The following is a 25,222-nucleotide window of genomic DNA, read 5'->3' as shown; positions in this document are numbered from 1 at the left end:
AGATATTATGGCATCTTAGAAATGACGGAAGATACGCCAATATTACGAAACAGAAACGGCATAGAACAGAACTATAGCGTTCAGTGTAAAACTATTATACAATGTGAGAAGGTCTACCTCAATTTTTAAGACCTTACTTTCGAGTATGTCTTTACTTAGTTTTTGAATATCAAATTTGTAATCGTATAGATACGGCACTAAACAGTCAAACAAGTGAATTTGGCTCTTCTACCCTCATGTTCACCTGCAAGTGGTTAACCTTTGGTCTCCCGCGCCAATTCTGCGTAGATATCCATTTCCCATTGTTGTCACACTTGCATGTCCTTACACACCATGCATTCCTTCTTGTTTAACGCATCCGTTTCACTCCCTCTTCCCCCACTCCAGACACACGCAAGATTCATTTACCATTTCATCCGATGAGTTTTATCTTGGTTCCAAGGGGCACAACTTCTTCACTGTCAGAACTACAGGAACCTTAATCTTAAAATTATATTTGTGGCAAAACTGATTTCTAGTGCTTCTTTCCTGTTCTTTGGTTCCCATTCCTTACTCTGTGCACCGTTGATTATTCATTATATTCAACAGGTCCTGCAGTTTTTCTTCAGTTTCACAGACGACTACCAAATCATGATATTCTTGCACCCTGCGTTTTAGTCCTAGTTTTATACGTTTCTATTATTTCTTTTGCTTCTTCGATCCATAGGTCGAACTGTTAAGAGCCGACAATATAGAATCCCTCACTCTTGTTTAATCCTTGCATAGCTCTCTTAATCTTGCTCTCTTCTTGTTTCATTTTGTTCTTTTAGCTACGGTATATTATTCGTCTCTATCTGTAAGATATGCTTGTATTGTTGAGGATATCCAACATTTTCTTCCACTTTACAGTACTGAGTTCTCTTTCTAGACCAATAAATCTTATGAAAGTGTCTTGATTCGTCTTAGGTCTTGCTCCAATTATCATTGGAGAACTCTTTTCGATGTTGAGTCTATTACTTGCACAGAAGCTATGCCAATCACTGTATCGTTACAGATGTAGTATTATGCGAACTACCGAAGCGAGTATACGAGCCCCACGGAAGTGTTACACTATCTCGCATTGGACAAAGGGTAATGGTTTCGCGTGTGACTTAGTTTCAGGAACCATTCCAACTTTGACGTGCAAATCCGAGAAAACCTACATGAAGATGGGTGCACGGGGATACGATCTTACAGTCTCAAACACCTGTCTAGTGTCCAGCAGTGGACACATATTATTTGTTCTTCTACGTTTTCCATTGGATACAGTGGCGTCCATTATTCGTTCTAAGGTTAAAACTTGTCTCAGAACGGATGGCATTTGTTGGCAATCATAAGCAGTTCGTTTGAGTAGCTTCTGCTTTCGGTGCTCCATTGTTAGTATGGGCCTAAGTCGAGGTCGTTTTCGCAACAAGTTCATCTTCAAAACTGAAACGCAAGTGTTCGGATGCGTGATAGTAAGTTTTCCTGGGGCTGCTAACTATGTCAGATGGTCTTCATTCAACTGTAGATAAACACACTCGACTGTAGATAAACACACAAAACAGTCAATTTATACCTCTGATAGAAAAACCTCAGAGGTCTCAGGGTAGCAACGTTAAATTGTTGAACAGAGTTTACGACTTACACGTCCCGTAGTACGGATGTTTCAGTTGGGTCATTTCCGCATGTATACCGTAATGGAAAAACCTTAAAGAGGGAAATGAATATAAATTTGTTGAAAATACAATAAATTACATTGCGTAAAAACTATGTATGATAAGTATTTCCACCTCTACCACAATCTGAACAGTGATGCGCTAGCTAGACTATCGAGTGGTAGAATGACAACTCAGTAAATTACGATAGTTGCCCAGAAATAAACGCACCGCATTGTGTGTCATACATTTATAAATTAGTATATAACTACAGCACGTCTCTAGTAAACCATTTTCTAAATTTGTAACCGGTGCATTTGATGACCATCGTGGTCGACAGTACTCCCCCACTCACCCACGGGCCTGTGGCTGCTGACATTATCTGATACCATCCGGCAATTGTCTTCACCACCAAGACACGCATAAATTCCTATTGGTGACATGAGATTTCACCTTTAAAGGTGATAACAATCACTTTGAAACTTTCTGGCAGATTAAAACTCTGCGCCAGACCGAGCCTCAAACGGCCCGTTCTCGGCTGCAGTTTGACAAATTCATTCTGGGAACTTTCTTTTGTGTGTGGCGTCAGAGTATTATTTTCGATGATTGCTATTTGATTTAAGGACTGTCTATATACCACGACTATTTCAAAATACACTCATGGAAATGGAAAAAAGAACACATTGACACCGGTGTGTCAGACCCACCATACTTGCTCCGGACTCTGCGAGAGGGCTGTACAAGCAATGATCACACGCACGGCGCAGCGGACACACCAGGAACCGCGGTGTTGGCCGTCGAATGGCGCTAGCTGCGCAGCATTTGTGCACCGCCGCCGTCAGTGTCAGCCAGTTTGCCGTGGCATACGGAGCTCCATCGCAGTCTTTAACACTGGTAGCATGCCGCGGCAGCGTGGACGTGAACCGTATGTGCAGTTGACGGACTTTGAGCGAGGGCGTATAGTGGGCATTCGGGAGGCCGGGTGAACGTACCGCCGAATTGCTCAACACGTGGGGCGTGAGGTCTCGACAGTACATCGATGTTGTCGTCAGTGGTTTGGCGGAAGGCGCACGTGCCCGTCGACCAGGGACCGCACCGCAGCGACGCATGGATGCACGCCAAGACCGTAGGATCCTACGCAGTGCCGTAGGGGACCGCACCGCCACTTCCCAGCAAATTAGGGACACTGTTGCTCCTGGGTATCGGCGAGGACCATTCGCAACAGTCTCCGTGAAGCTGGGCTACGGTCCCGCACACCGTTAGGCCGTCTTCCGCTCACGCCCCAACATCGTGCAGCCCGTCTCCAGTGGTGTCGCGACAGGCGTGAATGGAAGGACGAATGGAGACTTGTCGTCTTCAGCGATGAGAGTCGCTTCTGCCTTGGTGCCTATGATGGTCGTATGCGTGTTTGGAGCCGTGCAGGTGAGCGCCACAATCAGGACTGCATACGACCGAGGCACACAGGGCCAACACCCGGCATCATGGTGTGGGGAGCGATCTCCTACACTGGCCGTACACCTCTGGTGATCGTCGAGGGGACACTGAATAGTGCACGGTACATTCAAACCGTCATCGAACCCATCGTTCTACCATTCCTAGACCGGCAAGGGAACTTGCTGTTCCAACAGGACAATGCACGTCCGCATGTATCCCGGGCCACCCAATGTGCTCTAGAAGGTGTAAGTCAACTACCCTGGCCAGCAAGATCTCCGGATCTGTCCCCCATTGAGCATGTTTGCGACTGGATGAAGCGTCGTCTCACGCGGTCTGCACGTCCAGCACGAACGCTGGTCCAACTGAGGCGCCAGGTGGAAATGGCATGGCAAGCCGTTCCACAGGACTACATCCAGCATCTCTACGATCGTCTCCATGGCAGAATAGCAGCCTGCATTGCTGCGAAAGGTGGATATACACTGTGCTAGTGCCGACATTGTGCATGCTCTGTTGCCTGTGTCTATGTGCCTGTGGTTCTGTCAGTGTGATCATGTGATGTATCTGATCCCAGGAATGTGTCAATAAAGTTTCCCCTTCCTGGGACAATGAATTCACGGTGTTCTTATTTCAATTTCCAGGAGTGTATCAAATACTGAGGATACCTGTACTGATGGTCAACTGAATGCCTCTGGGACATACATTAACATGGTTCAAATGAACGCTGTCAAAGCAATAGCTACAAAATATTAACATAAGCTGTTTCATATGTATATGCAGTACTTCTCTCACTCAAATTTCAGGTGTCAGACACATGAAACTATTTAATACTACGAGGGTCAGTCAAAAAGTAATGCCTCCTTTTTTTTTTTCTACGTTTAATTGTCAGGAAATTTAAATGCAATTACATAGGTTGAAAACCACAACATTGAGGATCATTTTGTCATTTTTCAATGTAATCTCCGCTCATCTCTACAGTTTTGGTCCATCTTTGAACAAGGGCATGTATCCCAGCACGGTAAAAATCACAGCTCTGCTTCCTAAGCCATTGACGCACGGATGTTTTGACGGCCTCCTCATCTTCAAAATGAATCCCACGATGAGCTTCTTTTAGTGGCCCGAACAGATGGAAGTCTGATGGTGTCAGGTCAGGGCTGTATGGGGGATGAGGCAAAACTTCCCATCCAATTTTGACAATCTCGTCAGAGGTGTGACGACTGGTGTGTGGTCTTGCATTGTCTTGCAAAAGAAGAACATCTGCCATTGATTTTGTTGGGCGAACTCGATGAAGACGTGCTTTAAGTTTTTTGAGCGTTGTGACGTATTGAACAGAATTTATTGTGCATCCCTGCTCCAAAAAATCAACCAGAATCACACCCTCTGTATCCCAGAAAACTGTTGTCATAACTTTCCCTGCCGATCGCACAGTTTTGAATTTTTTCTTCCTCGGCGAGCTTGTGTGACGCCACTCCATTGACTGCCTCTTTGATTCGGGTTCAAAAAAATGCACCCATGTTTCGTCCCCGGTCACAATGTTTTTCAGAAACTCATCTCCCTCCAAACGGAAGCGCTGCAAGTGTTGGGAGGCTATTGTTTTCCTTGCCTCTTTATTCTGATCGGTTAACATTCTTGGAACCCACCGTGCACAAACTTTTGAGTACCCCAATTGTTTAATAATCGTGACCACACTGCCTTTCTAAGAGAAATAATGCGACACACTTCATCTGCAGTCACCCGACGGTCACCACGAATGATGTCATCAACTTGCTGAATGTTGTGTGGAGTCACTGCACTCACCGGCCTGCCACTCCGCTTTTCGTCAGTCAACGGTGTTTGCCCTTCAGCTTCCTTACAACGACGAACCCATCGTCTAACAGTGCTGACATCCACTGTCACAACACCATACACCTTCTTCAGTCTTTCATGAATGCGTATGGGCGTTTCACCTTCTGCATTCAAGAATTCAATCACACAACGCTGTCTCAAACGAACATCGATGTCGGCCATCTTACAAACTTCTGCTGTGCTGCCACCTGTTGACACAGAAAGTTACTACTGCAGTAGATTGCAGAAGGTTTGAGGAATGGCGCCAAATTCAAATTTTTCACTTAACTTAATTTTTTTAAGTAGAAAAAAAAAATGGGAGGCATTACTTTTTGACCGACCCTCGTATTTTAACAGCATTCTAGTAGGTTGGCGTGATCCACGTGTTCAGTGTTGCTTTTACCAACAATGGATTCCTGTTTGACTCTCAAAGTTAGATACGTAGTTTGTATGTAGCTAGGATATGAGTATGGTGCATTAGTATCTAGTCATAGAAATGGAAAATAAAAGTTGAGAAATATAGTGATCTCAATAATTTATTATTTTTTTGTAGATTCTTTTAAAAATACAGCAATTTTTTTCTACAGACGACATTTCAGCCGAGCAGAGCAGCCTTAGCGTGAAGATGGGCGGCGGCAGCGAGAGCGCCGGGGGCGGCGTATGCTGCAGGAGCAGCATAGGCGACATGTGCTGGGGCGGCGTACGCCACAGCGGGGGCGGCGTAGGCGTGGGCAGCGTAGGCGTGGGCGGCGTGGGCGGCCAGGGCGGCGGCGCCGTTGACGATGGCGTCACGGGCCTGAGTCTGGGCGACGGCGGTCAGGTGCGCGGCTTTGGTGGCGGCGACGGCAGGGGTGTCCAGCAGGTAGCCGTCGGAGCGGACGGCGACCGGGGCGGGGCCGTAGGCGGCGTAGCCGGCGTGCACGGGGGCGGCCACCACCGCGGGGGCGGCGTACGCGGCGGGGGCGACGACTGCGGCGGGGGCGGCGCCTAGGTAGCCGGGCTTAGCCACGGCGACGGCCAGGACGGCACTCAGGACGATCTGAAATACAGAATGCCACTTGAATTAGTCTCCAGGTTTCATAATTTACAAATTCTGCATTTGAATAAAGCCCCACAAACCCTCAGAAATCATTTGAACCAGTATTAAGCCTTTTCTATTCCTACCGAGGCCGGAGGGAAATTTGTCTTGAAACGCACGCTACTGAAGTGAATTTTTTTGCTCATTCTACTTTTAATATTAATTCGGTTAAATTTACCATATATTTTGCAAGAATAGTTTCAGCTTTCCTCTTTATGAATCTCATTTGAAGTACCTGGCACTGTCGTCTACAGTTTGCATGGGCTTCCCTAGCCTGTTACAATCCCATATGCGTGACCAATTTGTTGAACATAATCACGGTAATGTATCTGACAACAACCTAAAGCGTATGCATACATCATACATGAGCAAAAGAAAAATGCAAGTACATTTAGTAACTTGCCCATCCGAAGCATTGTCGAAACAAAATTTTCCGCATATCACATGGAAGAGATTTCGAAATCAGCGTTGACAGCTATTGCAAAGTGAATGTTTCTTGCGCTTGACGCAGTGTTAAGAACGTGTTTCCCGAAGAAAAAGGTTAATAATTATTTCTTCCCACTTTTGGAGTCACTTTTGCGGTTTAGTCATGTTACTCAAAGTCATCCGCGTTTTTAACCAATTTATACCATTTTACCCGCATTTGTACGAATCACTTTTGGAGCGGCTAAAGAGAAAGACAGCCTCAAAACGCGACACGCTTGATGGACCATAGTCTCTTCTTGTCTATCTAATTAAAGACTTCAAAGTAAACTAATGCGTTAATGGACACTGCATGAAGGACAAACGTCCACCCTACTGGGCTGTGACAGACCTCTTTTACCATCTGGCTGTAATGCAGACCACACTCTTACGTAACAGACTGTAACTGAAATCATCTGCATTTTGTCTGAGACTACATAGTAACGACCAGTAAAACTGTGCAGTACTATTACGAGATATAAGCTTTACCCACAAAGTTCCTTTATATATTTAATACACTTTCCAAGATTTCCACAGCAAATTCAAGTCCTACTTTCCAATTTAGAATGTCTCCGAATATTCCAAATCTATGTTACATTTCATGTGACCTGCAACTAGACTTGAGAAATGTACCGTTAACGTTGAAATATGAGACAACAGTAGCTATTCATTACAGGCTAAAGTAAAAAGCTCTAACGAGGCATTTGCTCTTGGAGTCTGGAAGAATGGTACATACCAGGGTGTTCATGGTTATGCTGCTTCCTGCTGCTGCTACTGCTGCTGCCGAAATGTGCTTCTGTCTGGTACCTGCCCGCTATTTATACGATGTCGGCCAATCGTACGTCACAATGCGAGAAAGTAGCGAACCTTGCACTGCTGACCTTGTGGGAGGTCCTGCCGTGGGCGTTGTCTTGCGATGGCCACACGCCTCCCGGAATGTACGTTCCGGATAGAAGTTACGTTTTTTTTAACAGAATAAATCGAATATATGTCAGTGATCAAGCCGAATTAAACATTTGTAGAAAAGTTAAGAAGAGATCGCTATCGATCAAAACGCAATATCTGTGTTCGTAATTTTACTTTTTTTTGTTATTAATTCTACTCAGTCCTTTATTACACATTCGGTTGATTATTAACTGTCTCAGTGACCGTTATGTGGCTCGGTGGTTCAGTGATAAAGTGCCAGGTCACAAATCCAAAAGTCTCTGATTCGATCTCCAGTGAATCCTAGAATTTGTGTGTGTTTGACTTATCGCTTCTTTTACCTGTGTGAAAAACGCCGATTTGCGCTGTGGTTTGCAGTTCACGTTAAGCCATAGGTTCCGTCAGAACTGGATGGATAAGTCAGTTTAAACATTGGAGGAAGGCAACGACATACTACCTGTAACTGGACCACCACTGATGTCTTCAAAACAATCTTCGGATTGATAGCTGCCTCACTTTAGGTAATTCCAGCTGTTACTGCCTGTTTCTTCGTTCTGCTTGTGCAAAGCAGGAAAAAAGTATCTCATTCGTTGCTTCAACATTATACTGAATTTGAATCACTCAGTGCGCAGAACGTCTCGTTTTATTAATTCAGAACGAAGACAGCAGTAGACGTAGGATATTTTCTACGATTACTTAGTGCACGTTTGCTCTTTGTTCATTTCGTTTTCCGTGCTCACAGAACTACCAGTTGTCTGTGCTAGATGTTCACATCCCTCTGACTACATTTTCTGCTGTAACGCTCGATGCAGTACCGAATTTCCTGTTTTAAAATGACGTCCCATGTATTGTAACTTCTGCCTGCTAGTATTTTCGACGTTAATGAGTGTCATTCTTTTTGAAAATTCTGTTGCGTCCATGATTTTAACTTTGATATCACAGGAATTGATGCTACTACTTTCACAAACACTCGATCAGAAATGTCGTTTACATTCAGAGGACTACTAAGTTGGGGATATTTAGTATATAACAATATCGACTGGAGCTGCGTAATGCCAACAAAATTGGTAGGCTTACGGAACTAGTATCGAACACTACACTACACTAGGATGACAAAGTCGTGTGATACTTCCTAATATCGTGTCGTGCCTCCGTTTTCCCGGCGTAGTGAAGGCACTCGACATCACATGGACTTCGAAGTTCCCTGCAGAAATATTGATCCGTGCTCCACGAACAGGCGTACATTAATTGGAAAGCGTTCCGTTGCTGAATTTTGTGACTGAATTGATCTCTCGATTTCTTCCCGTCATTGTTCGATGGTATTCATGTCGGCCGATCTGAGTGGCTAAATCATTCGCTCTAATTGTTCTGAGTGTCCATCAAACCCATCACGAACAATTGTGGTATGGTGACCTAACGCCTTGTTTTTTTATGAACTTGAAGTTTATTAATGGCTGGAAATGGTTTCCAAGTAGCCGAACATAACCATTTCCAATTAGTAATAGGTTCAGCAGGCCAGAGGATCCAGCCCGTTCCATGTAAACGCAGCCCATACAATTATGGAGCCACCACCAGCGCCTTGTTGGCAATTCGGGTCCATAGCTTCGTGGCGTCTCTGGCCCACGCGGATCCTTCCATCAGGTCTTACTAATTGCTATCGGGTCTCATCTGACTAAACCACTGTTTTCCAGCCTTCTAGCACCCAAGTGGTATGGCCACGAGCCCAGGAGAGGTGCTGCAGGTGATGTCGAGTTGTTAGCAAAATCAATCGGGTTGTTCGTTTGTTGCCATACCTCATCAACGCCAAATTTCGCCGCACTGTCTTAACGGATACGTTCGTCTCATGTCCGCATTGATTTCTGCGACTGGTTCACGCAGCGTTGCTTGTCTGTTAGCACTGACAGCTCTACCCAAACGTAGTTGCTGCTCTCAAGCGTTAAGAGAAGGCCGTCAACCACTACGTTGTTCGTATGAGAGGTAATGCCTGAAATTTGGTATTCTCGGCCCAGTCTTGAAGCTGTAGGTCTCGGAGTATGGAATTCGCTTACTATTTCCGGAATGGAGTGTCACATGCGTCTACCTCCAACCACCCCATAGCGTCGGAGTCTGATAATTCCCGCCGTGCGGTCATAATCACGTCGGAAACCTTACCACAAGAATTACCTGAGTACAAATGACAGCTCGGCCAATGCACTGCCCTTTTATACCTCGTGTACGTGGTATTACCTCCATCTCTACACTTGGGTATTGCTACCGCAAGACTCCTGCCACCTGAGGGTAAGCTTCCGTGGTATGATTAAAAGTATCCAAAACGTTTATTTCAATATTTCATGAAATTTGATGGAATGGATTGGGTATGACGAATGCCTGGAGAATGTTACCTTCCGTCATATGTATTGCCAACAGTGAAGTACTGTACATGTTTCAAAAGAATAATCCGAGTGTCGCCTTGAGAGCGGCAAATGACGCTAGAACCCAAATACGAGATGAAGAGGCGAAGATAGAGAAAAAGTTTCGAAGCTCATGAGTTCATCCAGAAAGTAAGTTCTGATCAGTCGATAAATGGAAATCACAGTGAAAACCAGAATTTTTTTTATTTTGCTAAGGATAGATACATCTTCCACCTACTTCTCTACATAGCCGCCGCTCCAACTTCGAGTGTTCTCGTAGTGATGTATAAAGTTCCCAATATCCTCGTTATAGAAAGCAGCCTCCTGTGCTTTCGGCCAGTTGTCTGCACTGGTCAGCAGCTGTTGGCTATAGAAAAATTTTGTCTTCATAACCAGTGGTTCTTGTGAGCAGAGATGAGACTCAGGGGAAGCCAGTTACGGACTGTACTGAGGGTGATCAAACACTTCTCAACAGAAACTCTGCAGGAGCGTCTTCATTGAACCTGCAATATGAGGCCGAGAATTGTCATGAAAAAGGAACTACTCGACAGTTCTGTTATGTGGGCTGCGTGACACAGGCGAAATCTGTAACCAGGCCCTCATACTTGGCGGGAGACGCTATTCCCTACCCATCTTTACGTGCTCACTGTTCACTCAAAACTGAAAAGAGCGACGCGCCACCATCGATGGGCTTACTAGAGACACTGCTCAACACTTCTGTGCAAAGCTTTACCGGATATTCCCAGTGGTTTCCATTTCTCGACCGATCGGAACTCACTTTCTGAATAACCCTCGTAATGTTTCATGTCGCAACTGCAGTGACCACGGGATCATCGAGACTCGACCGAGGGTCAATCGGTCCAAATCACGTTTCTTATTACAACAGGTTGGTTGTTGCGTCTGACAGCTGCTCGAAATATTGTGTAACCAAAAGTGTCTGGATAACATGTAATGATGAATTGACCACGAGATGTCACGAGAAGCGGAACAACCAATATAAGAGGAGGCAGGGAGTAATGTGTGGTCAGCAGAGGAACAGTAACAGGAGAATGAGTAGGTCAGAAGAGCTGAGTGTCTTCGAACGTGGACTAGTCGTCGGACATCGTCACCTGGGTGACAAATCCCTCGAGGACATTGCAACTCTTCTAGATATGGCCAAGTAGACTGTTAGTGATCGATCTTGAACCATACCTTTCATCAGGGCCAGGCAGACCTCACTGTACTGACGAACAGGGCCTGACGATCGTTTCCGAGGGAGGTTTCAAACAACCGCGTGAAATCAGTGGAAGGAATCAATTGTGAGCTATTTAGGGCTACTAGCAGTCAAGCTAACACCGTCATTGTGCGTGAGGGTTCAAACTACTGGGGTTCAGCGGTGTAGAGTATCCTCATAAGCCACACTTTCCTGTAAGTGCTAAGCAACGCTCTCTGTGGTGTAGAGAGCAAAGCCACTGGACGATGCACTACAGAAAACGAGTGATCTGATGAGCCGCGGCATACTTCATGGCAAATTGATGGAATGATTTGGGTTTCGCGAATGCCTGGAGAATGTTACCTGCCGTCATCTGTAATGCCAACGAGGTGGTATTGCGGTATGGGGGCGTTTCCCGAGCTTACGGTGTGGTCCCTTCCCAACGTGAGACAGACGCAGTTCCGAGGGGAGAAACGAGAACAGAAGCCTAGAACAGAACCGTGTTAAGCTAGAAGGCCCTAAGATAAGGGACGGACTGGACACCCACGTCGCCAGCCTACCGCTAAGACTACACCACCCGCAAGTTTTAGAGTGAGACATTTTCGCGTCTCTGTTACGTTAGGACCACCACCCAGCCCATGTTAAAAGACAGAGCCCTCCAGAAGAACAGCATAGATCTTACGATAACGCTAAAAGGACCACACCAGCTGCAAGCTTTAGCGTGAGACTTTTTAGCGTCTCTGTTACGTTGCAAACTTTAAAAACATTGCCCCACCACGAAAAGTATAATGTTTCTCATAGACAGAATTTTTGTAGGCGGAGCTTAAGGTTAACATTGAGACCCTGATTGGTCAGATGAAAACACAGCCAGATAGTTTTATTTTAAACCAACTTCGGTAAATTGTTCTAAGGAGAAGTTAGGAGAGGAGAGTCGCTTCCGAAATGGCGAGGTGGGCGGAGCTGTGCTGCCTGCCGAAGCCCTGACGCCGTCTAAACAACGACAAGGTAATGAACGCACGTGATGCCGCATTTTTGAGCGTATAAGGCTTCACTCAGAACTGCAGAAGTCTCATCTGTTACACCCCCTTTTTGCGTAATACTAGTGTCGATCGTCAATTAAATTTCATGGTATTCACATTTGGCACTAGAAGTAAAATTTTGAAACGCGATGATTTTTCTGTTACATAGTTATTGAGAAGCCACAGAAGCCACTGTAATTTACCACAAGTTAGATAAGTAATTAAAGATAATTGAGGGTCACTGTAGACCATTTTGATAGTTTTCTCTTTTGTGAAACTTAATTTAAAACTAGATTATAGATGTGATATTGCATAGGTCATCCTTCAATCCATTGTAGAATTTGGAAACACACTAAGGGAATATTCGTTCAACTTTTTGTTGAACGCAGTTGGTTTTTGCCATCCTGTATTGAAAAATTTCCTTTTATCAATAGTGCAATTTATAAACAATGTTTGCCGAGTAGAATAAAATTTCCAATTTATAAACAATGTTTGCCGAGTAGAATAAAATTTCCAATGGTAAACTTAACTGCTTTTTCGACGTTATTTTACCAGCTAACTAAATATAGGGAAGCCTTGAACCCGTTAAAACTAAATTTAGTTAGTATTAAGATTCTTTTACAGGGAGTGCAGTGGAGCTGACGCTGAAATCATTAAGTATTTGGTTATATCATCGCTAGTCTCACTGAACTCTTCTGAATTCTACATGTCATGTGTGGTCTGGCGTCTCCTTACCAGCAACAGGTCCCAGGTTCAAACTAGTAAATTCCCTAAAAAACACGCTCAGAGCGTCGTTGCGCGAAAGTGGTAGGGAGACACGATATAAAACAAACAGACACCACCATGAATGTTAAATGGTTCCATTACTGGGCTTAAGCAAACGCTAAATGCGGAAAAATATGAACAAATTTTACAGCATTGTGTACTATTTGCAGTATAGAAACTTTTCGGAGACAACTGTTCGCATTAGCTGATGAATGCATCCTGTCACAAACCAGTATCTCTGATATATGGTTACCGAACCATGACTATCCTGAAATGGGCTGACCTGTCCAGGGTCCCAACCTGGACGCAATGGAAAACCTTTGGTACGAGTCAGAAGGTCAACTTTGCTCCATCCCAAAGCACCCAAAGTAGCCACCTTCTCTGGTTTAGGCTCTTGTGTAATAATGGATTGCCATTCCTCCACAGGCAATGACAGACCTCACTGAAAGAGCACGCTGGAGAATTGAAGTCATCACAGGGTGAAGGTGGGATAAACCTCATATTAATGTCCAATAATAGATGAACACAGAGACTCGAACACACCCAGTACATAACTGAGGACGCAGGCTACAAGTGCCAATCTGAGAGGAAGAGGATGGCACAGAAGAAGATCTCTTGGTGGACCGAATCAAATCAGTCAGACGAGTGATGACTCAGGAAAAAAAATAGATGTCCCAGTACTTTTGATCAGAGGCCGTTCAACGCGCCTGAGTCGCAGGCTGGAGAGGATGAGTATTACACTGTAGGGAACATTCACTTGCTTTGAATGTGGTCTGTGGTGGCTATGGACGACACTATGGCTGTTGTGTTTTATCTGTAGGGACTATGATCATGACTACTGGCGGATTGAAACCGGTGACAGAATTTTTAAGTACGTTTGTGGTAGCTGTAGCAAAAAAAGTAAAAAATAAGTAATAAATAAAAGAAATGCAGTTGCTAGTGAACCACATAATTTCCATTGGAAATATGTAATTTTTTACAAACTTAAGCAACTGATTGCGAATGAATGTAGCGGACAGCAGTCCGCACATTGCGGCCAGACTGCCTGAGGCTGCCAGAGTGAACCGTACGCTGGCGACCTTGTGGGTGCACACGTGTAGGCCAGTGTTCCAAGGCTGCGGAGGGCAATGCAGAGGTCAAACAAGCAGCTGCGGACCAGCGATCGCAGCCGATACGGAAACAAATGCCTGCACGTCTGAGACACTGTGAACTGGTAAGTTAGTTAGTCAGCCACCACATTCACAATGAACGTTAGTAAGGTCGTAAGCGCCAAGAACACCATAAACTATACTGCGTCACGACATCTCTGATGATAGCTGTTCAGCGGTCCAGGAAGCTGGAAAACCCTTACAGGTTACGGCTGTGGGGCACTGTGAGAACACTGGGAGGAATGAGGCCGCGAGTGGGGAAATGTTTCAGCCTGTCTGAGAAGTTTCACGTTAGCACGCACTCTTGTGCGAAGTAAAAGATTCGTACTGGTTTATGAGGATTGTTTATTATACAGTTTTCGTTAACCCTGGTCATAGAGGGGTTCATTAGCAAGTATTTCGTTCTGAAGCAAAACAGGAAATTTAGGATCCAAAATTTCGTGGCCGCGACGTCATTAGAGATGGAGCACAAACTCAAATTGAGTACGCGTGAGTACTTTAATTAGTCGTATCCTTTTCAAACGAACGCTCCCGGAATTTTCCTTAAACGATTTTCGAGTACTACGTAAAACCTAAATCTAAGTGTGTCACAGGAATTTGAACCGCCATCTTCCAGGATTCTAATGCGCTGTTTTTCCACTGCGTTCCATCCCCTGTCTATTCAGTTATGCCTACTACACCGTCTATCGTTGACAGAGTATTCCACTGTAGATTTCATTACCACACTATTTTTTGTTAGTATGGTGCCGTGGCATAAAGTAGCTATCATTGGAAAAACCGACGTTTCAGTCACGGTTTCCATACACTTCATCTTGGTCTACTAGTTTAATTTGTCGTAGATTTTTCATTAGTGGCTACAGTAAATCTACATCCGAGTCTCACAGTAACTACAGTCATGTTAATGTGAAAACCTGTGAAAAGCCCGAATAACCTCTGGGAGACGCAGGGAGAGAATCAGTGACGTAGTGGAAGGTGGCGACAGGGAAATAGAGGCATGCCGACTCCACTATAGTGGCCAACTACTCTCGGTTTCTCGGTTGAGAATCCACGGCGCGATATCCCAATTGAGGTGGTCGCACAGACTCTGGATTGAATTTAAATCTGGGGAGTTTGGTGGCAGCGAACTACGTTAAACTCATTCTCGTTGTCTTCGAAGTACGCGCCTGCTGGTGGATGCCATCAAGTCGAGGAAAAACAAGTTGCGTGTGGGGGTGAACATAGCCACAAGTATAGATGCTTACTTGTGTTGATCCACTGTGCCCTCCAGAATGACGTGAAATGCCACCAAAACATTCCCAGAACTATACCTCTCCGTCCACCGGCCTGCACTCTTCCGACAATTGTTGCATGGTTTTCTCCTTTCATCTTCATCTACATACATACTCCGCAATACACCATGCGGTGCGTGGCGGAGGGTACCTCGTGCCACAACTAGCATCTTCTCTCCCTCTTCCACTCCCAAACAGAACGAGGGAAAAATGACTGCCTATATGCCTCTGTACGAGCCCTAATCTCTCTTACCTTTGTAGTCTTTCTGCCTAATGTAAGCTGGCGGCAGTAAAATTGTACTGCAGTCAGCCTCAAATGCTGGTTCTCTAAATTTCCTCAGTAGCGATTCACGAAAAGAGCGCCTCCTTTCCTCTAAAGACTCCCACCCTAGTTCCTGAAGCATTTCCGTAACACTCGCGTGATGATCAAACCTACCAATAACAAATCCAGCACCCGCCTCAGAACTGCTTCTACGTTCTCTCTCAATCCGATAGGGATCCCAAACGCTCGAGCAGCACTCAAGAATAGGTCGTATTAGTGTTTTATAAGCGGTCTCCTTTACAGATGAACCACATCTTCCCAAAATTCTACCAATGAACCGAAGACGACTATCCACCTTCCCCACAACTGCCATTTCATGCTTGTTGCACTTCATATCGCTCTCCAATGTTACGCCCAAATATTTAATCAATGTGACTGTCTCAAGCGCTACACTACTAATGGAGTATTCAAACATTACAGGATTCTTTTTCCTATTCATCTGCATTAATTGACATTGGTCTATATTTAGAGTTAGCTGCCATTCCTTACACCAATCACAAATCCTGTCCAAGTCATCTTGTATCCTCCTACAGTCACTCAACGACGACACCTTCCCGTACACCACAGCATCACCAGCAAACAGCCGCACATTGCTATCCACCCTATCCAAAAGATCATTTATGTAGATAGAAAACAACAGCGGTCGTACCACATTTCCCTGGGGCACTCCAGATGATACTCTCACCTCCGATGAACACTCACAATCGAGTATGTCCGATGGAGCATAATACGTGATTCATCTGAAAAGGCCACTGGTCGTCACTCAGTTGCGTCAGTGGCGTGCAAATTGCAGCCTTCGTCCCCGATGAACAGCAGTCAACATGGGTGCATCAACAAGGCGCCTGCTGCTGTGGCTCATATGGTTCAACGTTCGCTGAACAGTCGTTGAGGAGACGCTCTCGATGGCACCTTGTTCCATGTGGGTACTCAGATACCCAACAGTTGCACGTCTATTCGCACGTACAATTCTCCTTAGCTGTCGCTCACACCTGTCATCTGTGGCCTGTGGCGCACCGCAGTTGCCTCAGCACAAGTTTTGCAGAGCGCCATTTTCCCAGGCAAGGTAAACTCTTACCACAGCGACACGCGAACAGTTTACAAGCTTAGCCAGTTCGGATATGCTTCCACCCTTGGCCCGCAAGCCAATGATCATGCCTTTTCGGACATCATACATACCGCTCCTTTTCTACTGCGGTGATTTGCGCGTGCCTCTGAACCACGCTCGATTGCAGTTGCCGTCACCTGCCGTCTGTGAATAGTTATTGCGCGGTGACGTCGGACATAGGCGGTGGACACATTAATGTGACTGGCGCGTATATAAATTATGCTCACAGGATCATTGTGTATTTCTTGTAGCCGCAAATCGATGTGCATTTTGCTGCTGGAAAACCACATCACCTTCCTCTCGAAAAAATGGAAGTAGCAGGAGGCTAACAGCCCTTGCAGTGTAGCTGCTACAGTTTCCTTTACCCTGCAGCAACACCAAACGTGACTGCCAGGTGTGACTCGTGTCTTCCTACACCATGAAGCCTGGGGTGGGAGCTTTTTGAAATGGGCAAATCCACTCTGGAACGGGCAGTTCACCCAGTCCACGCCCTACACTTTCTCGTCCATCACTCGCAGACAGATAGTACCAACTCTCTCCACCGTAGGCAACAGAGTGCCATTTCACTCTCCAGTCAACTCCTTTGCAGCATCAGAGTAGCCATGATTGGCGGCGACGAGGGGTCAGAAGAAGCCTGGATAGGGCACAAGTGATCTTAGTCCTGCTGCAAGCCGGCCGGTGTGGCCCAGCGGTTCTAGGCGCTTCAGTCTCAAACCGCGTGACCGCTACGGAAGCAGGTTCAAATCCTGCCTCGGGCATGGATGTGTGTGATGTCCTTAGGTTAGTTAGGTTTAAGTGGTTCCAAGTTCTAGGGGACTGATAACCTCAGTTGTTAAGTCCCATAGTGCTCGGAGCCATTTTAGCCTCCTGCAAGCAGACGATCCCCAGTATTCCGTTATGACAGAACAGGTGCAACGTTTGCCCGGATTTCGTCCCTGGATGACGCTAGCTCGGCCAATGGTGAATGCAGCAACTCACCACTGATACATTGAGCCCAACATACGAAGTAATCCATTGAGACTTCCTTTCAGCTTCCCGAAGGCCTACATTGCCTGGGGCTGTTCAACAGGAATGTATACTAGTCTGAAACCTAGCAAGTCAGAAAACTACCACCTAGCAAGTGTGGTGTCTGGCGGTGACACCACATGTATAACAAGGAGTTTCACGTGGCAGCCTCTTTAGTGTGCAGTTATAGATTTTGCGGGATCATCTCGGTGATAGACTCCGTTCCAGTATAAGTATCCAGGACATCAATATCCAGCTACAACTTTCGTGGGCCATGTAGCCTCAGGGGGGATATTAATGGCTTTATGACGTCCTTGCAATCCGTATCAGGCATGCATGCACGTCAGAAGAGGTGCAAAATCATACTGGTACGTGGATTCGAGTTATCTGTAAATTTGATTCAACTTTGCAATAACTGAGTCCGCAGTTCGCGGTCGTGCGGTAGCGTTTTCGCTTCCCTCGCCCGGGTTCCAGGGTTCGATTCCCGGCGGGCTCATGGATTTTCTCTGCCTCGTGATGACTGGGTGTTGTGTGCTGTCCTTAGGTTAGTCAGGTTTAAGTAGTTCTAAGTTCTAGGGGACTGATGACCATAGATGTTAAGTCCCATAGTGCTCGGAGCCATTTGAAACACTTTTTGTAATAACTGAAAGAACATAAAACACTCTCTGAACTCGTGTAGTTTCATTTCTTTTCATGCCACACTTCCACGTGCTTCGCTTTCTTTTGTCAGATTGTGTAAATCACTTCTAGTATTATTTTTAACAACAAATAGTTCTCTGTGTGGAGTGGTAAGCTCCATCCACCCATCTCAGTCTCACGTTATATTCCTGGACTTGAACTGAATAGCATTCACCGATTTTTATAAAATCCTATCCATGCAGAGAGTAGCAATTCTAGGCTTGTGCTGTTTATTGTATGAGGAATTCTTAGGAAGAATAACTGCACACTACTGTTAAAATAGTTCTGAAACCAAGCTTTAACGACATGCTTACACTGAGATGATGAAAGTCATGGGATACCTCCCAAAACCGTGTCTGCCCCTTTGTTGTTCGGCTTAGTGCAGCAACTGGACATGACATGGACTTAAGAAGTCATTGGAAGTCGCCTGAAGAAATATTGAGCAATGATGCCTGTACAGCCCTCTATAATTACGAAAGTATGGCTGGTGCAAGATTTAGTGCACGAACTGGCGTATCTATTATGTCCCATAATTGTTGGATGGGATTCATGTCGGTCGATCTGGGTGGTCAAACCATACGTTGAAATTGTCCAGAATTGTCAACCATATAAATTCTATCGTTGGTTTTGAGCATGAAGTCCATGAGTAGCTAAAAGTGGTTGCCATGTAGCTGAACATAACCATTTCCAATCGATAATGGGTTCACTTGGACCAGGGGACCCAGTCAATTCCATGTAAATGCAGCCCATACCATTATGGAACCACCACTAGCTTGCACAGTCCTTTGTTGATAAACTGTGTTCATAGTTTCGTGGGGTCTGCGCCGGGCTTCAGCACTACCATCAACTCTTACCAACTGAAATCGGGATTCATCTGGGCAGGCCATGGTTTTGCATGGGTCCAAACGCCATGATCACGACCCCAGGAGAGGCACTGTAGGCGATGTCGTGCTGTTGGCATAGCCACTCGCGTCGATCGTCTGCTGCCATAGCCCATTAACACCAAATTTCACACCACTGTCATAACAGATACATTCGTCCTATATCCCACTTTGATTTCTGTGGTTAGTTCACGCATTCTGCATCTACATCTACATACATACCATAGGGTTCGTGGCGGAATGTACCTCGTACCACAACTAGCATCTTCTCTCCCTGTTCCACTCCCAAACAGAACGAGGGAAAAATGATTGCCTATATGCCTCTGTACCAGCCCCAATCTCTCTTACCTTTGTGGTCTTTCTGCCTAATGTAAGTTGGCGGCAGTAAAATTGTACTGCAGTCAGCCTCAAATGCTGGTTCTCTAAATTTCCACAGTAGCGATTCACGAAAAGAACTCCTTTCCTCCAGAGACTACCACTCGAGTTCCAGAAGCAGTTCCGTAACACTGGCGTGATGATCAAACCTGCCAGTAACAAATCTAGCAGCCCGCCTCTGAATTGCTTCTACGTCCTTCCTGAATCCGACCTGATAGGGATCCCAAACGCTCGAGCAGTACTCAAGAATAGATTGTATTAGTGTTTTATAAGCGGTCTCCTTTACAGATGAACCACATCTTTCCAAAATTCTACCAATGAACCGAAGACGACTATCTGCCTTCCCCCCAACTGCCATGGCATGCTTGTTGCACTACATATCGCTCTCCAATGTTACGCCCAAATATTTAATCGACGTGCCTGTGTCAAGTGCTACACTACTAATGGAGTATTCAAACATTACGAGATTCTTTTTCTTATTCATCTGCATTAATTTACATTTATCTCTATTTAGAGTTAGCTGCCACCCTGTACATCAATCATAAATCCTGTCCAAGTCATCTTGTATATTCCTATAGTCACTCGACGACGACACCTTCCCGTACACCACAGCATCATCAGCAAACAGCCGCACATTGCTATCCACCCTATCCAAAAGATCATTTATGTAGATAGAAAACAACAGTTGACGTACCACACTTCCCTGGGGCTCTCCAGATGGTACCCTCACCTCCGATGAACACTCCCCATCGAGGACAACGTACTGGGTTCTATTACTTAAGAAGTCATCGAGTCACACACATATTTGGGAACCAATAGTATATGCTCGTACCTTAGTTAGGAGTCTGCAGTTGGGCACCGAGTCAAACGCTTTCCGGATGTGTTACTTGTCTGTTAACACTGACAATTCTACGCAAATGCCGCTGCTCTTTAGGTGAATGCCTTTCGCCACTGCGTTGTCGCTGGCGAGAGGTAATGCGTGGCATTTTGTATTCTTAATACGATCTTGACTTTATGGATCTCGGAATACTGAATTCGCTAACGATTTCCGAAATGGAATGTTTCATGCGTCTAACTCCAGTTACCATTCCGCATTCAGAGACTGTTAATTACCACGTGCAGCCAGAATCACATCGTAAAACGTTTCGTATGAGTCACGTGAATACAGATGGGAGCTCCACCATTGCACTGCCCTTTTATACCTTGTGTAGGTGATACTGTCGCCATCAGTCTATGTGCATATCGCTATCCCGAGTTCGCTGTCACCTCAGTGAATGATACAGGCACTACCAGAATTTTAAAGGCAAATTGGATATCATAGGTGATTTATTTAACTTCTGTCTGGATCCCAAAATTTCCTCCCAATAATACTTCTTTCTCTCAGCATTTTACCAAGTGTTTCTGCACGAGTTTCCTTGATTATGGAAAGACAACACTGCGTATCTGTTTTGTAAGTTTTGGAATAAATACGTAATTGCTGTTGCGACGAAACCTAATTTTTCTTCCTGTTTGAGTAGCTACAATGATGTTAAAACTGGCACCTAAAAAATCGATTAATATCGGCTCAGGACCAACTACATTACTCATTTCTGAACCTGATGAAAATGGAAACAGTAAGATAGTTCAAACGATGGTTCAGCAAGCTCTATATAAATGCAAATAGCTTTCGTTTCTCTGTGTCCGCCGCAAAGTGAACCCTGAATTTTCCTCCTAGAGGGTCCATATTACAAGCCAAGTGAGAGTGGAGGGGGTCATACAAACTCGGAGAGTGTTGGAGAAAAGCCTATAGAGATTCTGCGAAAATAATCGTTTTCATTGCCCTTCATGTTGTAGCCTAAGACGATTATTTTGTAAATGGAATTATTGATCACACAACAAGGCATTATAGCGTTAAAAGAACGAATATGATTACAGTAAACACGCTTTCCAATCTCACTTGATAATAATGATGATGATGATGATGATGTGGTGGTATAGGGCACAGCAGCAAGGTCTTTAGTGCCCTTTTTCCAGTTTTAGTTGCAATGGCAGAGAGGGTTACCGTTGTAACCACGTCAGTTACTGCACACAATTTCTGCACACAATCGTGACTGTGGTATATCAAACGACGCTTTCCGTTACATTAATACCCAATAACCAGAAGAAATGTTCGACTTTTATGTTTTCTTCTAGACTTGTGCTAGAAATCGGTGCATAAGTTCGTGAAATCTTTCCCTAAGTTTAATAAACACAACAGAGACGCATAACAGACACTTTCGTCATCAATAATGTATTCTTCTTCACTATTTACAACACTGGGATGGCTTTTTGATTCAGCGACTGAAGAAATTACGTGGTTTTCAGGAGAAGAACTCGGAGCTCATTTTCATCCGGAAAGGTAGTTCCTTGAAAGCCGTTAGACATAGAGAGGAAAAGGCAAGAATCTGAGATCGAAAGGTCAGATGAACAATGTGGGTGCGGAATGACTCCCTAACCCAACACGTGTGTGGTGTTTTTTGCCAGTGCAGCAGAATGCGGGCGGGCGTTATCGTGGAATAACATCACTTCACACAGTGTTGCCGGTAGTTGTTCTGGGATTGCGTCTGCAAGACGTCTCAGTTGTTGACACTAACTGTCAGTAGTGATCGTTACATCTCTGGGAAGCAATTCGTATTACACCACACCGTCGCTGTGCAAGGAGACGCATCACGTTATCTTTTGCAGGTGCGACCAGGTCTTCGTACGGGGAGTTGCTGTTTGGTTTGTGCTCAGCCATTACTTACTTTTCCTTACGCTAGCAAAAAAAAAAGACATCATTTCTCGTCACCAGTAAAGAGACAGGATAAGAATCGGTGTTTTTTATGAGCAAATTGATGATGAACAAGCAGATATGCACATACGTATATGTCCATCAGCTGACTTTTTGTGATTTTGGCTTAGTGCACGAGGTACCCATGCATCTGATTTTTGAACCTTCACCGTTGCATACATACGAATGGTCATAGTTCATCACATATGCCACTTCTCGAGTAAACTGACGCGGGTCGTTGTGGATAGTCGTGTTTATTTATTTATTTATTTATTTACGCATTTATTTTACCTGGCAAGATTAGGGCCTTCAGGCCCTCTCTTACACCTAACCAGACATACTCAGATTGAACTAGTTACAGTTTCTACATAACATTCAGGACATATAACGTATTATGCAGTATTGATCTTAAAGAAAAATACAGAGATTATAAAAGTAGTACAATGATAATTATAACAATAAAAAATAATTATAACAATCAAGAATAATAATGATAACAATAATAATAATAATAATAACAATAGTGACTATGTATATGAAAGTAAACATACTTTTCTTTTGTGAATGTCAATTCCATTGTTAGTTGGGAATTTTCTCGTTATATTCTTGCAGCTTGTGAGTTATTCTCATCGAGCAGAGACATAAGGCGATAGAATGGGGTGAAAGAGATATGTAAGACTTAGATAGGTTAGAGGAAGAGAAATAGAATGGTAAAATTCGAACCTGTGATGGAGAGGAGAAAGAAAGAGATGGGAGGGGCACAACAATGGTGACTATACCGTCCCTAATATGTACGTTTTGAGTTCCCTCTTGAGTGTTGAGTAGTTCTGGATAAGACGCAGATCACAGTGGAGTGCGTTCCATAGTCGTATGGCTGAGATGGAGAATGACACGGAGAAAGATTTTGTGTTATGTAAAGGTACAGCCAAGATGCTAGACGTATCCAATCTGGTATTGCGATTGTGGAATGATGATAGGTGTTTAATGTGAGGAGATAAGTATTGGGGGCACCAGTGGCTAAGAAATCGATGAAGTAAGCACATCGTGTGGAGATCGCGTGCCTTATGTGGGCGTATCCAACCTAGCTGGGAGTATGAAGGACTGATATGATCATACAACCGAATATTGCACACGTATCTACCGCAAGCATTCATCACTAGCTTGAGGCATCTAGAATTTTCACTATTTGTGCCGTGTTGAACTACATCGCAGTAGTAAACGATGTTCAACAAATGACAAAGGTCTGTCTGAAACTGGAGAACCACTAATAAGAAAATAAGTCTCTTTAAAACGAGAAAATGGTCTTCTTGTCATGCTCTGTCCAGTGATATTATGCCCATACACGGTACAAATGTTTTTGATTATCCCTGCTGCTGCCACCGCTCTATTGAACTCAAGCAGAAGAATATATCGGAAATGTACGTGGCACTGCCTTTTCTATCGTACACTCATCATCTCTAAATGTCAAAATGACAATTGTAAACTCAAAGAGCAACAGTGAACCAGAAATAAGACATGACAATTGATAAATAAACCCATAGTAACCAGAATACCGACATGCAAAGCTGAAACACTATGAACATGCCACAACCGAATAGCACGAGACTTTCTTCCAGGACTGTTCGTTCTGCTAGGTATGCAGGAGAGCTTCTGCGAAGTTTGGAAGGTAGGAGACAAGGTACTGGCTGAATTGAAGCTGTGAAGACGGATCGTAGGTCGTGCTTGGGAAGCTCAGGTGGTAGAGCACTTGCCCATGAAAGGCAAACGTCCCGAGTTCGAGTCTCGGTCCGGCACACAGTTTTAATCTGCCAGGAAGTTTCACAACAGCGCACACTCCGCTACAGACTTAAAATTTCATTCTGGAGCACGAGAATTGTTTTCTTGCAATTAGGAGACCATCTGCCCTCTGCAAACCACAATCTTGAAGTCGCCACTTCGATAATTCCTAAATTATTTACGTTTCATTCTAAGAATGTACGAAACTCGTGTCATCCACAAACGGAAATATTGCCTGACTCATCTGTTATGGTTTGTGACACATAACACATACAAAAAAATAAAAAATTAATAAAGCTGTGCTCCTAGAACAGAAAATTTTGCGGAACTTCTGAGTTTGTAGTGTGATGTTAAGACAATATATTACTTGTTGCAGAATGACAATGGGAAAAGAAATAAGTAAGGAATTACAGAATTTGTTTTGTGAATTTTTATTTATTTTTATACGACATAGTTAGAGAAGTAATGAAGGGAATATCAATCAGACATTTCAGCCCAGCAGAGCAGCCTTAGCGTGGAGGTGGGCGGCAGCTGCGAGGGCACCGGGCGCAGCATAGGCAGCGGGGGCGGCGTACGCCACTGGAGCATGGGCGGCGTACGCTACAGCGGGGGCGGCGTAAGCGTGGGCGGCATAGGCGTGGGCGGCGTGGGCTGCCAGGGCGGCTGCGCCATTGACGATGGCGTCACGGGCCTGAGTCTGGGCGACGGCGGTCAGGTGGGCGGCTTTGGTGACGGCAACGTCAGGGGTGTCCACCAAGTATCCGTCGGAGCGGACGGCGACGGGGGCGGGACCGTAGGCGGCGTAGCCGGCGTGCACGGGGGCGGCCACCACCGCGGGGGCGGCGTACGCCGCGGGGGCGACGACTGCGGCGGGGGCGGCGCCCAGGTAGCCGGGCTTGGCCACGGCGACGGCCAGGACGGCGCTCAGGACGATCTGAAATGCGAGAAGTAGTCTCAGGCAATGCTTTATTTTCCTACAAGTGTAATGGAACAGGAAAGCACCAGCAAAGGATTTTCAGTCTGCGTGAGTGGAAAATAAACACAATTGCAAGTACATACCAGGGTGTTCATGGTTGGGAGAGTTTCTGCTGCTGCTACTGCCGCTGCCGAAATGTGTCTCCGTAGTGGACGGTGCG

General features: G+C 45.0%; 2 protein-coding genes and 1 long non-coding RNA gene across 4 annotated transcripts in view; 1 reads left to right on the top strand and 2 right to left on the bottom strand.

Annotated features, from left to right (window-relative positions):
• LOC126355528 (uncharacterized) overlaps window positions 1-5,745 on the top strand; it is a 57,827-nt gene extending 52,082 nt beyond the window's left edge. Inside the window, exon 3 of the long non-coding RNA XR_007565506.1 lies at window positions 5,731-5,745. This is a non-coding gene — a long non-coding RNA (uncharacterized LOC126355528). The remainder of the gene's footprint in view (window positions 1-5,730) is intronic.
• The window catches only part of LOC126355508 (cuticle protein 16.5-like), a 26,098-nt gene extending 18,861 nt beyond the window's left edge, over window positions 1-7,237 (bottom strand). Inside the window, exon 1 of the mRNA XM_050005847.1 lies at window positions 7,187-7,237. Coding sequence (XP_049861804.1) covers window positions 7,187-7,198 — 12 coding nt within the window. The 5' untranslated portion in view covers window positions 7,199-7,237. The remainder of the gene's footprint in view (window positions 1-7,186) is intronic.
• Window positions 5,429-25,222, bottom strand: LOC126355507 (cuticle protein 16.5-like). 2 transcript variants are annotated; one of them, XM_050005845.1, is made up of 2 exons: window positions 25,146-25,196; window positions 5,429-5,949 (listed from the first exon to the last, which is right to left on the bottom strand). In XM_050005845.1, the coding sequence occupies exons 1-2, from the start codon at window positions 25,155-25,157 to the stop codon at window positions 5,506-5,508; spliced, it is 456 nt and encodes a 151-aa protein (XP_049861802.1). In that variant the 5' UTR covers window positions 25,158-25,196; the 3' UTR covers window positions 5,429-5,505. The 2 variants fall into 2 exon arrangements, with proteins under 2 accessions (XP_049861802.1, XP_049861801.1); XM_050005844.1 differs by lacking the exon at window positions 5,429-5,949 and adding an exon at window positions 24,502-25,020 and having other exon boundaries at window positions 25,146-25,222.

Source organism: Schistocerca gregaria, chromosome 3 (assembly GCF_023897955.1).
Source record: "Schistocerca gregaria isolate iqSchGreg1 chromosome 3, iqSchGreg1.2, whole genome shotgun sequence".
Lineage (NCBI taxonomy): Eukaryota > Metazoa > Arthropoda > Insecta > Orthoptera > Acrididae > Schistocerca > Schistocerca gregaria.
The sequence above is the reverse complement of the archived record's forward strand: the minus strand, read 5'-3'. Positions and strand labels throughout refer to the sequence as shown.